The 12555-nt window shown below is 45.0% G+C and overlaps 2 protein-coding genes across 2 annotated transcripts in view; one reads left to right on the forward strand and one right to left on the reverse strand.

Moving 5' to 3' along the window:
- Window positions 1–698: 698 nt before the first annotated feature.
- On the forward strand, window positions 699–8918 carry FAM237A (family with sequence similarity 237 member A). The gene is made up of 3 exons (XM_038422249.1): window positions 699–833; window positions 4071–4492; window positions 8551–8918. Exons 2-3 carry the CDS (start codon window positions 4084–4086, stop codon window positions 8697–8699), a joined length of 558 nt encoding a protein of 185 aa, XP_038278177.1. The 5' UTR covers window positions 699–833; window positions 4071–4083; the 3' UTR covers window positions 8700–8918.
- Window positions 8869–12555, reverse strand: part of DYTN (dystrotelin) — a 60983-nt gene continuing 57296 nt past the window's right edge. Inside the window, exon 16 of the mRNA XM_038420922.2 lies at window positions 8869–9451. The gene's annotated coding sequence lies outside the window, so the exon portion shown is untranslated. The remainder of the gene's footprint in view (window positions 9452–12555) is intronic.

Below are 12555 nucleotides of genomic sequence, written 5' to 3' on the forward strand. Positions count from 1 at the left end.
GGGCAGCCTTTGTTTTTCCACCTTCCAGGGACAGGCCCTCTCTCCCCGCCCTTCACTGCTCAGAGCTAGGTCATTATCCAGGGGCTGAGAATGGAGGTCAGGTCACAGAACCACCTCGGCTCACTCTGGGACTTTTCTCTTTCAATTTTTCAACGTCCTTTACTTCAACCGCGGGGCGAAGCGGAAGCCTCGCCCGGAGCCGTCTCCGAGCGCCCCTCCCCAACGCGGGCAGGCGCTGCTCCGCCAGGGCCTCCCACAACCGGGGGGGCGGGAGGAAAGCAGGGGCGGGAAAACTTTAAGCAAAAATTAACCCTTTACCGACGGTCTAAATAAGTCCCTTGCCCAGGGGCCTGAGCCGGAGCCTGCCCTACGTTGAGCGGGGCGGGGCCGGGCGGGACTTAGTGCCCCCGCTCGGGGCCCAGCCCGCTCCCCTCCTCTTCCTCCCCCCCCCTCCCAGGCGTGGCCCGCGGGGGCCGGTGGCGGGACCCGCCGGACTCCATCGGCGCCGGAGCCGCGGGGGTTTCCTTCCCTCAGGCGCGGCGCGGGCCGCGAGCCTGCCCCTCCCCCACGCCCTGCCGGCGCGCGGCGGGAGTTCTGAGGGGCCGCCAGCGTGGAGCGAGTCCGGCGGGGGCGGGGGCGGGGGCGGGGGGGTCCGCAGCGGCGGCGGCGGCAGCTGACCGGAGCCTGTCTCGGAGTGGGTGGGGGCTTCACCCAGGAGCCTTGACGTAACCTAGAGGGACCGCGCGCCCCCCTTCTTAAGGAGCGACGGGAGCCGGGGGCCACCGGGCCGGAGTCGGACTCGGCAGCGGCAGCGGCAGCGGCAGCGGGCGGAGGTAAGGCGGGGCTCGGGGCAGCCGGCGCGGGACAGGCTCCAGCACCCGGGACAGCGCCGAGCTCGGGCGGCGCGCGCCAGAGGGGACGGGAGCCCCGGGGCGTTCCCCGCGGGGGGCGCGGGGCTGCCCTCCCGCCTCCCCTCCGGCTGGGCACTGCGGGCTGCCAACCCGCCTGGACGCCCGGCGAGCTGCACCCGGGCTCCCCCCGCTGTTGGACGGGCAGCCCCGCAAGGCGCGGCACCGAGAGCTCCGCCAGGACGGGGGGCTGCTGTTCACAGCTTTACCCCGCCCCCGCCCCCCCGGGGACGGGAATTATGGGGCAAAGCCTGCCGCGGAAGCAACTCGTTGCGCCGGGCGAAGGACGTCTGCCCTTGGCCCGCTCTCGGAGCGCCCCTCCCGTTCCCGTGCTCGGCGTTAGGGTAAAGGGGACAAAGGCGGGACCCCCCCTGTGCGCACCCCGCCCCGCCCCCTGCCGCTCGCCGCGCGCCAGAGCTGGGGCTTGGTCCCAGCGCCACCCCGGGGGCCGGTGTAGACCGGAACCGTCTGTTTAGATGTATTGACCTCGGGCTCTGGGGTCTTCAAATATTGAACTGTTACAAAAGGCGACTGCGATGGAGACCGCCACCGCTGCTGGCCCGGCGTATTTACTGTAGGGCGAGAGGAAGCGTCTGAGCAGCGCTGTTTGACCCTTCATGGGAAAATTAAACACACCAATGAGAAGTTGCAATCTACACTACTCAACTTGCCTATAACTCTTATTCCTTGGCTGACAAGTCAAGACTCAACCCCTTTGCTGTTTATGGAGAAGGCAGAGTACTCGGCTCTTGAGGCAAAGACCCTCTTCATTATATGGTGTACAGCACCTAGCACAATGGGCCCCCAATCCCTCATTGGGGCCTCTGGGTGCTACTTCAGTACAAGTAAATGCATACTCTGGATAGAAGCCAGAACAAGAGATCACCTCATATATATCTTTAAGGCCAAAGGGCCAAAAGAGCAATTACTCTGGGGACAGCTTTGAGCAGGGGATTTCCTGCTTTGAGCAGGGGGTTGGACTAGATGACCTCCTGAGGTCTCTTCCAACCCTGTTATTCTATGACAGGCAGCTTACCTCCAGTTAAGCTGCAATAGCTATGGGGATTTATGCTACTATAACATTTGGCCCCAAATCTTTCCATTTTGGAAGAGGCATCTTCTCCTGATGAAAGCATCTAGCTCCTCAATGAGATGTAGCTACCAGCAGATTTTGTCAAGAGAGTATTTGGTAAATATTTCCCTGTCATTACTAGGGATTGTTTTCTCAATATTTTCATTTTATGAGATTTTATTCAGTGTAAGTATTTGTTATGTTCAGTGTCTAGGCTGATAAAAGAACTGTAATTCTTCTATCTGAACCATATGGTATGGATGCTATAAGTTAATAGGCTGAAATACATAGCAAAAATCACTTTCTCTTCCTAAAAGTTTCTAAATTTAAAAATAATGGAAGAATTTGAAAAAGAGTCCTAGAGGTTGCAAACAGCATGTTTCGGGTGGAGGGTAATCAGAACTCCATGTAAAGACTCGACTTCAGGGAATTTTCCTCCAGTTATTTTTAGAGCTAGTTGAAATTTTCCATGAACATTTCTGAAAAATTGTAAAAATATTCACCCTTTTTTTCCAAACAAATGAAGCTACTAAGACTCATATCTCTTGGTTTACATCCATCATCTGGATGGGTCTGGCTTTTGGGAATAGATTAAAGCCTTTTGCCTCTAAGTCACCAATTAAAATTAGCCCAGGATGGTAGTGACCAAAGAGGTATCAACTTCATAAAACTACCATCACTGTGGTGTGAGCTGGCCTGGCACTTCATTGAGGACAGGGTTTCTTACAGCTGTAGGGCAGTGTAGGAAAGCTTGTGTTACATTTTTTCTTTGATAAAATGTAGGACTTCAGATCCAGGGTTGTCAAGCTAGAGTTTTTCATGGGCACCTAACTCACTTTATAAATTGCTGTAAATCTCTAAAATGCTAAGTCTCATTAGGGTGTAAATACCCCTCCTCCTTCCCCCCCCCCCGCCCCATCCTCCTGTACCCAAACCAAGTAGCAGGGCTGAATGCTGGGGAGGAATCTTACTCCCAAGACATGGAACTTCTCCTAAGAGGTCCTTAGCAGATACCCTCCAATGGAGGGAGGTGTTCCTGCCCTGCACCCTGCTGAGGCTAAAGCTGCATGCTAGGCAGGGAGTGTATATCCCCTTGCATGACCAGCCCCAATTCCATCCATTCCCCTTGCACAGCAGAACAGCACTGTTTATGTTGCCCAGGGACCCTCTGTGCCCTCAAAGGCATGGAAGAGGCCTAGCTATACAAAGCTATGCTGTACCTAGATATAGTTTCAGAAGTTAGCTTTGGCTCTCTGAGATAAAATATCCAATTCTTCCCTGCAGCAATCTGGGCAAGTGACATAACTAGCTGCAATACTTAGAAAGGCAGCTTTGGTCAGCCATCCAAAAAAACATTTATGGACTATTTCATGGCCAAAATCTGAGATAGAAATGTTGACCTCTAGCAGCATGATCAACTCACAGTAGCCGTTATAAGGATTTTTCTTTTTGGTAAACTGTTATCCCTAATACAGGAGCAAGAGCATTTAGTGGATAAAATTGACTAGAGTGGTGATCTTGTGGTGACAGCTAATGGGAAGGTCAGATTTCAGATATTTTCTCTTTGTAGCCTATAAACAAGTAAGTATAACGTAAACCAGTAAATTTCATGATTCTAGCTCAACAGGAAAGTGTCACTGAGTCATCTGTTACAAGGGTGTGTATTTAATATGACCTACACACTTCATTCCAGAACCTTTCCAAAATTAATATATACACACAGTTATACATTATTTTGGAAATGTTCTGAAAGAAATATACTATGTAAAATATTCCTGTTGAAGGGGATGTTCTTGGCCAATTTACATCAGGGGACAAACTGCTGTTTTAGATAAGAAGAAATCTTGAATGAGTTTAGCAGATTTAGCCTCTGGGTAATAAACTTGGATGTTTATATCAAATATAATGGAATTAAATTAACAAATAAAGTACACACCAGGCTAAAGGCCAGAAGGGACCAATGCTATCATCTAGGCCAACCCCCTGTATAACACAGGCTGTAGGATTTGATTTCACCATCCCATTCCTTCATTTAGCCCAGCAACATATGAAGGTTAGATGATTTTTCAACTTCTTTTGTTTTTGTGAAGTTTCAGTGACACAATGGATCCTGGGAACAGAGGAAGAATTCACTCCAACGTGAGACTTATCTGCTCTCTGTTAATCATGGGAGTGTTTTGTGTGACTCCTTTCTTCTGCCAGAGCCAAAATGATCCACTGGCCCTTGGCCGAGCTGATCCCCAGTGCTGGGCGTTCTCCACAGCTGCCTTGCTGGAGATGAGGAAGCCACGTATTTCTGACTCTGTCAATGGCTTTTGGGACTTTATGATCTTCCTGAAGTCATCAGAGAACTTGAAGCATGGGGCTCTGTTCTGGGACCTGGCTCAGCTCTTCTGGGATATCTATGTAGACTGTGTGCTCTCCAGAACCCATGGCCTAGGGAGGAGGCAACTGGCAGAGGCTGAACAGAAAATCATAGCTCTGCATTCTCAGCTCACAGAGAGAAAGCAAGGTTATTACTTCTCTATCCAATACATGTACACCTTGTGGTGGAGAAACAGCAGTAGTGTACATAAAAATCAGATACCAGTAGAGAAACAAGTTCAAACTGGAGAGTGAGAACCAAGCAAGGGTATGATTAGCATTAAAACAACTGAGTGCTTGGTGCTGTACAAGTCAAAGATTAATATGTTCAATAAAGAAGCTTAGTCATGCTCAAAAACTTCTGAATGGGAGTTTTGCCTGAGAAACAGCTGCAGATCAGGCCCAATATATGATTGACTTTTCCCACAGGGATCATAAGAAGAGGTAGAAGTGAACCACTTGAAACACGTATGGGTACAGGTAGGGAAGATAGATTAGTAACCAAACACATGAAGATATACTGCCTTATTAACAATGTTACTGGGTTATGTGTGGTCTAGGCCAGCCTTACTTATATGCAGTAGTATCCTACTCCTTGAGCAGTCCAACTGGAACCATTGTGGAGTATGATACTAAACATGAGGACAATGAATTAATATACTGTGAGTAAAGTTTTCAGCCACTAGCTGTCTCCAAGTTCCAGCCAGGGTCTGGTTACTGGTAGATCATGTAGATAAAGCTGGGAATCAGTCTGTGTAGAGGCTGTTAGTGTGCACAGGTTCTTTTAAAATACATACTTTCTGCTTAAGACTGATCTCATACATCATGACATTAGGTAGGATGAAGAGATTTTTAGACACAGTCCAGCACACGCACCATCTTAAAAAAGGAGGGATATTTTACTTCTGTTCTTACTCCTACTCTGTTTTGTGAGTAGTAATCAGTTCATCTAATTTCTTAATGCTGTAGTGGTCAGCTGTTAGTGGTCAGACTGCTACAGTGACAGCCTAATTTTTGTTATTGTAGAACTATCTAAGCTCTCATCCAAGGTCTTGTAGCATCTTAAAACCAGGTTGTTCATCTCTGCCTTGCTTAGTCAGTGAAACCAAAAGTCAATTGCTAGAAGGAGATTGCTATCTGCAAATGATATGAGGAATTGAACTGCCACTTCTTAAGCATAACAAATTGTGCAAGCCTGAGTCTTTAGTTTGAGCTGAACTATTAGCATTTGAATGATTTCATGGACCAATTCTGGGTCCAGATGGGAGAGCCAAGGCAACTTTCAGTGGTTTACTTTGAATATAAAACAATATTCCAAGTTTCTCCCTTCATACTTCTATTGTATCTTTTCAGACTTGGTTGCTACAAACTGAAATGATCCTTGTCTTACCTTTTAAAAATATTTGATGATGGCTTAAACCTAACATACAATATGTAGTATCTAAAGCAGCCTCAGAGCCTTAGTCACAGTAATATTTAGGATACCCTACTACAGTGGTATTAGTCAAACTAGGCAAAACCCGAATCAATGCAGCTCAGCTCTCAGGCCCACTGGCAAGAGAAAATGGGCTGGGAGGCAGCAGACCTGAGTTCTAGTCCCAGTTCTGCCATGAATCTGCTGTGTGACCTTGGGTAAGTCACTTCACAGTGCCTCAGTTTCCCCAGCTAGAAAATTAGACTAATGCTACCTCCTTAATAACGGGGTTTAGGGATCAAAAGAGCTAGGTATTATCAGCACATCTGATTTTGGTACCAAAAGGTAAGTCTCGTCAGTTTCACTAATTATATTAATATATCTGTTTATCATTAGTAGCAAATTCTAGAGAGTGAGCTTTTATGCAATGAAGGACTAACTAAAGCTCTTATAAGAGCTGTAGAAATATATAGCTCCACTTAGCACTGTTCTCTTATACATCTCAAAGTGGAGAAAACATTATCTATATTTCACAGATAGGGAAACTTGGGTGCAGAAAAGTTGAGTGTCTTGCCCAGGGTCATGTCACAAGTTGGTGACAGAACTAAGCATAACACTCAGGTACCCAAATCACATTTCCATAGCCTGTTTGCTATGCCATATTGCCTCCTGGTGGTGAATCCTTAGGGTAGAGTCAGTCTAAAAGGTGCTTTTTTAATAAGGTAAAGTTCTTAAAGTTCAATATCAGTCACAGAAAATAAGTCATCACTTTCCACATCAAATATACCAAATGATATGATAAATAATTCATACCCACTGAAGTACTTGTTGACCAAGCTATAACTTTAGCATATTGCTTGCTTTTAAGGACTTGTTAATTAAGCTTTAAGCTGAATCCCTTAAGAGTCCTTCAAACAAACACTGTTTTTTACATTGCCTAACTACTGAAATCACACCAGTTCTCACATTTTTCCCTCCTCCCCCATGAAACCAGAGTGGCTTGTTGTAAGGGTTTCACACAGCATACTGATATGATATGATCTTACATCTAGATATATTATAGGGAACTATTTTGCCAGCCCTGTAAAAATCAGACAATGAAATGTCCAGCAGAATCAGCCCCCAGGACTCCCTTCAGGTTTTTACGTAATGTGCCTCTGCTTCCACCAGTAGCTCTGTAAAAAGAATACTCTCAAATGAGGTGCTTGTTCTATCTCCAGGGCTCCAAGGCAAACATGCTTCATTCACAAGTCCAGAAATGGACTTTCATAGCCTTACAAATTCAACATGCACTGGCTTGCTTTCTTTCTTTCTCACACTATTGCATGAGGTCAGATTCTGCCTCCACTATCCACCTGTGCAACTCCCCCAGTGGGTTTGTACAGGTGTAATTAATTGAAGCTGTAATTAGATTTTTAGCATGCAATCCTGCTGACTGTGCACAAGAGAAGGAAAATAATCAAGCTTGTTCTCTCTTAGCTGTGTTGGCTCTGCAGGGCTAACAGGAGTGAAATGCAGTAAAAGCTTACTTATGTCCCTAAAATAAGCAGCTATGATTGTGATAAACATAGGGAGCCGGTCTGTTGCTATTTTTACCTAGAGAGACAAGGTAGGTGAGATAATATCTTCTATTGGACCAATTTCTTTTTCAGGTATGGGATATGTACTCAGTGTCACACCTAAATACAAGGTATAACAGATTGTTTAGCATAAATAGTTAACACATATTCTAAGTGACCCTTCAAGGTGAGGTGGTCCATTAATACCTTTACACTCATAGGACAAAAAAATGGGGGTTTAGTGGGTTACAGATTGTTGCAAGGGTCTTTATTTAGACCATGACTTTTAGCATCTAGCAAAGTTATAAATTTAAGCTCCTAGACTTGTTTTTGAAGGTCTTGTGCATGTTTCCTTTGAGGATGAGGACTAAAAGGCCAGATGTGGAGTGGTTGTTTTGTGAAACGTGTTTGCCCATGGGTGATAATGTTTTTGTCTTTTATTGTTTTTCTGTGTATATTCAGTTGAGAGCATGGTAATTGTCTGGTTTCACCCATGTCATTGTTAGTGACATGCATTTAATGCACTGGATGAGGTACATCACATTGTGATAGGCATGTGTAGATCCCTGGATCTTGAAAGCTGTGTTGGGGGGTTGGTCATCTTAGCAGTGGAGGTATGGCTGCAGGTTTTGCATCTGTTATGCCAGGGTCTGGTGCTGCTTTGACTTGGTGGGTTCCACTTTTCAAACTAGAACTACACTTAACAAATCAGCTTGCTGGCTTTTGGGCCTCTTCCTGCACTCATTCAAATAAAGAGCAAGATTCCCAGTGAATTAAATGGTAAAGGATCACTATGGAACTGGTCTGAAGCCTAGTGAAATTTGAGAGTCCATTGACTTTGACAGGATTTGGATCAGGTTCTGATTGTGACTGACAGCAACAGACAATATTATGATTCTGCATTTCTTCCCGGGAGAAAACCTATTATTGTCTTGTATGGCTCATACTAAGGCTCCAGGATAGGGTTAATAATGTAATTTGGACCCTGTCCTGGATTTCAAAGTAATTTGCTAAGTAGGGACACTTACAATGGGCAAAACTAAGCAAGACTGCATCTGATGCCAATGATTGGCTCTGATTAATTGGATACAACATTTATCTTAAATATCAGACTGGGAAAACATGGAGGATGAAAGCTGCATAGGCTGCCAGCTTTACATGGTTTGGAAGCTGACCCTGATTTCCTCAGGCATGTTTTCATGTCCCTTTCTTTTTTTTCTCCCTAATTTCTAGGGACATTTTCTCACAATCAGAGGACACGAGTGCTGAACAAGAAAGAGCTGATTGAAGACTTAATAAGCATCCATGTGCACAAGAGTGGATCTGCATTACTCCGAAGAGTTATTGTGGGTCTAGGGATGAAGAGGAAACAATTTGTATAGTTTGAGGTTTATCTGTTCCGGTGATATTTTTTTAAACAATTTCCTTTTGGTTTTCGTTTTTAACTTTCCTTGGAAAGCTGTTCTAGGTTGAGGGGGAGTGCCTGTACCTATCAACATTGTACCTTTGGGTTAGCTTTGACTTTTTGGACTGTTGTGGCTCTTTTTTTTTAATGATGCCCATTAATTCAGTCTCTTTAATAAACTGCATGATTTATAAACTGTTGGCCACCTTATGTGCATGAGCTACTGAAATTGTGACTGGGAAGGCTGCTGGAGAATAAGGCCCAGTCATGCAACTGGACGTATACAGGCAGAGGAGGGGACCAACACAGAGCTCCACTGAAGTCAACAGTTTTGCCTGTATGGATTCAATTGCAGGATTGGAGTCAAGTAGCTGTACTTGCTCTGTTTTAACTATATTTTTATGCATATAACACAGCACAAACAGCAGCCAAAAGTTCATTCTATTTAAAAAGAAAAGGTAAAGAGTTTTAAAAAAAATCCAGGACCTCCAAACTTCAAGCTTCCAGTTTCTTCCCATAGGTTAATAAAACCCAAACATTCTCCACATCTTAAGTGAACAGATGTTTTCAAAGTTAACATTCCAGGAAGAGTGTCCATAAACAACACCCACACGCATATTCATTTTGATGATGTACAATGACAGCTATTTCCCTCAGGTAGCACCTGATCCTGCTCCACTGCAGTCAACAGGCATTTTGCCATTGATTTCATTGGGAGCAGGATCAGCCCTGAGAAACCAAAATGAAATAAAAGTCAAATAAAAATAAGAAACAAATGTATTCTGAAAGAAAGCAAATGCTTTCTGTGTCAGTTTCAATCAGCACATGGTTACCTTTCAATTCCCAAGGCTAAGCAGATCAAAGGGATGCTAGAATAAAGTTAAATGCTGTACTGTGACCCAGGTAGGCAAGCTGCTTCCCCTGTATAGAGCCCAGCCGACTTGGCCCCTACAGATCACAATGTAGCTTGAGCTTCAAATTCTTATCAGGAATGGAGAGCTCATAGATACATTGTAGAACAGGGTGAGAGTAGCAGCCGTGTTAGTCTGTATTCGCAAAAAGAAAAGGAGTACTTGTGGCACCTTAGAGACTAACAAATTTGTTGGAGCAAAAGCTTTCGTGAGCTACAGCTCACTTCATCGGATGCATTTGGTTGAAAAAACAGAGGAGAGATTTATATACACACACAGAGAACATGAAACAATGGGTTTATTATACACACTGTAAGGAGAGTGATCACTTAAGATAAGCCATCACCAGCAGCAGGGGGGGGAAAGGAGGAAAACCTTTCATGGTGACAAGCAAGGTAGGCTAATTCCAGCAGTTAACAAGAATATCAGAGGAACAGTGGGGGGTGGGGTGGGGGGGGAGAAATACCATGGGGAAATAGAAAAGGAGTACTTGTGGCACCTTAGAGACTAACAAATGTATTAGAGCATAAGCTTTCGTGAGCTACAGCTCACTTCATCGGATGCATCCGATGAAGTGAGCTGTAGCTCACGAAAGCTTATGCTCTAATACATTTGTTAGTCTCTAAGGTGCCACAAGTACTCCTTTTCTTTTTGCGAATACAGACTAACACGGCTGCTACTCTGAAACCTGTCATGGGGAAATAGTTTTACTTTGTGTAATGACTCATCCATTCCCAGTCTCTATTCAAGCCTAAGTTAATTGTATCCAGTTTGCAAATTAATTCCAATTCAGCAGTCTCTCGTTGGAGTCTGTTTTTGAAGGTTTTTTGTTGAAGGATAGCCACTCTTAGGTCAAAAAGAAAAGGAGTACTTGTGGCACCTTAGAGACTAACAAATTTATTAGAGCATAAGCTTTCGTGAGCTACAGCTCACTTATCGAGTGACCAGAGAGATTGAAGTGTTCTCCAACTGGTTTTTGAATGTTATAATTCTTGATGTCTGATTTGTGTCCATTCATTCTTTTACGTAGAGACTGTCCAGTTTGGCCAATGTACATGGCAGAGGGGCATTGCTGGCACATGATGGCATATATCACATTGGTAGATGCGCAGGTGAACGAGCCTCTGATAGTGTGGCTGACTTGATTAGGCCCTATGATGGTATCCCCTGAATAGATATGTGGACAGAGTTGGCAACGGGCTTTGTTGCAAGGATAGGTTCCTGGGTTAGTGGTTCTGTTGTGTGGTGTGTGGTTGCTGGTGAGTATTTGCTTCAGATTGGGGGGCTGTCTGTAAGCAAGGACTGGCCTGTCTCCCAAGATCTGTGAGAGTGATGGGTCGTCCCTCAGGATAGGTTGTAGATCCTTGATGATGCGTTGGAGAGGTTTTAGTTGGGGGCTGAAGGTGATGGCTAGTGGCGTTCTGTTATTTTCTTTGTTGGGCCTGTCCTGTAGTAGGTGACTTCTGGGTACTCTTCTGGCTCTGTCAATCTGTTTCTTCACTTCAGCAGGTGGGTATTGTAGTTGTAGGAATGCATGATAGAGATCTTGTAGGTGTTTGTCTCTGTCTGAGGGGTTGGAGCAAATGCGGTTATATCGTAGCGCTTGGCTGTAGACAATGGATCGAGTGGTATGATCTGGATGAAAGCTAGAGGCATGTAGGTAGGAATAGCGGTCAGTAGGTTTCCGATATAGGGTGGTGTTTATGTGACCATCGCTTATTAGCACCGTAGTGTCCAGGAAGTGGATCTCTTGTGTGGACTGGTCCAGGCTGAGGTTGATGGTGGGATGGAAATTGTTGAAATCATGGTGGAATTCCTCAAGAGCTTCTTTTCCATGGGTCCAGATGATGAAGATGTCATCAATGTAGCGCAAGTAGAGTAGGGGCATTAGGGGACGAGAGCTGAGGAAGTGTTGTTCTAAGTCAGCCATAAAAATGTTGGCATACTGTGGGGCCATGCGGGTACCCATCGCAGTGCCGCTGATTTGAAGGTATACATTGTCACCAAATGTGAAATAGTTATGGGTGACGACAGTCACAAAGTTCAGCCACCAGGTTAGCCGTGACAACTATTGATTGCAACTATTAAGCTACATCTACACGACAAGCTGGGAGTGTGATTCTCCTGTGTACGCGTACTCATACTAGCTCTCAGAAACCTAGCAGGAGTATAAATAGCAGCATAGCCGCAATACTATGGGTGTCCGCAGCGAAGGCACAGCTGAGCTGGGTCAAGTACATACCCACTGTGTACTCCACTGTCACTACCTGTGCTATGGCAGCTAAGCTGCTATTTACACCTATGCCATCTCAATGCGAGCTAGGCTGAGTATGTGAATGTTAGTAGGGACATCACACCCTAGCTTGCAGGGTTGCCATAGTCTTAGAATCTGGTTTCCAGATCATATACATTCAAGTTACAAATTTTAAATGACTTTCCTTGAATATTCTGCAATATATTCTATTCTGGCAAATGTATCTGCCAGAAAACTCATTTACTGATGGACTCAATCCTGATATATGCTAGGAACTCTGCCCCAATCCAGAAAAACAAATAAGCATATAGTTGACTTAAAGCATGCATGTATTCCCTTGTGGAAATTCTGGACCTATTAAAGTTGATGACAAAACTCCCATTGGTCTCCGTATGGCCAGGATTTCACCTATTGACTTCAATGGGACTACATATGTACTTAAAGTTAAGCTTGTGTCTCAAATATCTGGGGAAACAACCCCGACAGGAGTATGAACACAGGGACAGAACCTTTATTTTCAAATATTTTGCAACTTTCACCAGCTTTAACTGTCTCAGGCTGTGCCTACTAGTACTTGCTTGGGAGTGTTGCCAGAACCATTCTTGCACTAAGTTGCAGTACCAGTTGGTATTAGGGCCTCATGGTGCTAGGTGTTGTACAAACACACA

The sequence above is a fragment of the Dermochelys coriacea genome, chromosome 11 (genome assembly GCF_009764565.3).
Source record: "Dermochelys coriacea isolate rDerCor1 chromosome 11, rDerCor1.pri.v4, whole genome shotgun sequence".
Taxonomy (NCBI): domain Eukaryota; kingdom Metazoa; phylum Chordata; order Testudines; family Dermochelyidae; genus Dermochelys; species Dermochelys coriacea.

Coding starts and splice junctions, on each gene's coding strand:
- FAM237A (XM_038422249.1), top strand. CDS start 4,084: ATGGATCCTGGGAACAGAGGAAGAATTCACTCCAACGTGAGACTTATC. Junction 4,493..8,550: donor GCTCACAGAGAGAAAGCAAG/GTTATTACTTCT, acceptor CCTAATTTCTAG/GGACATTTTCTCACAATCAG.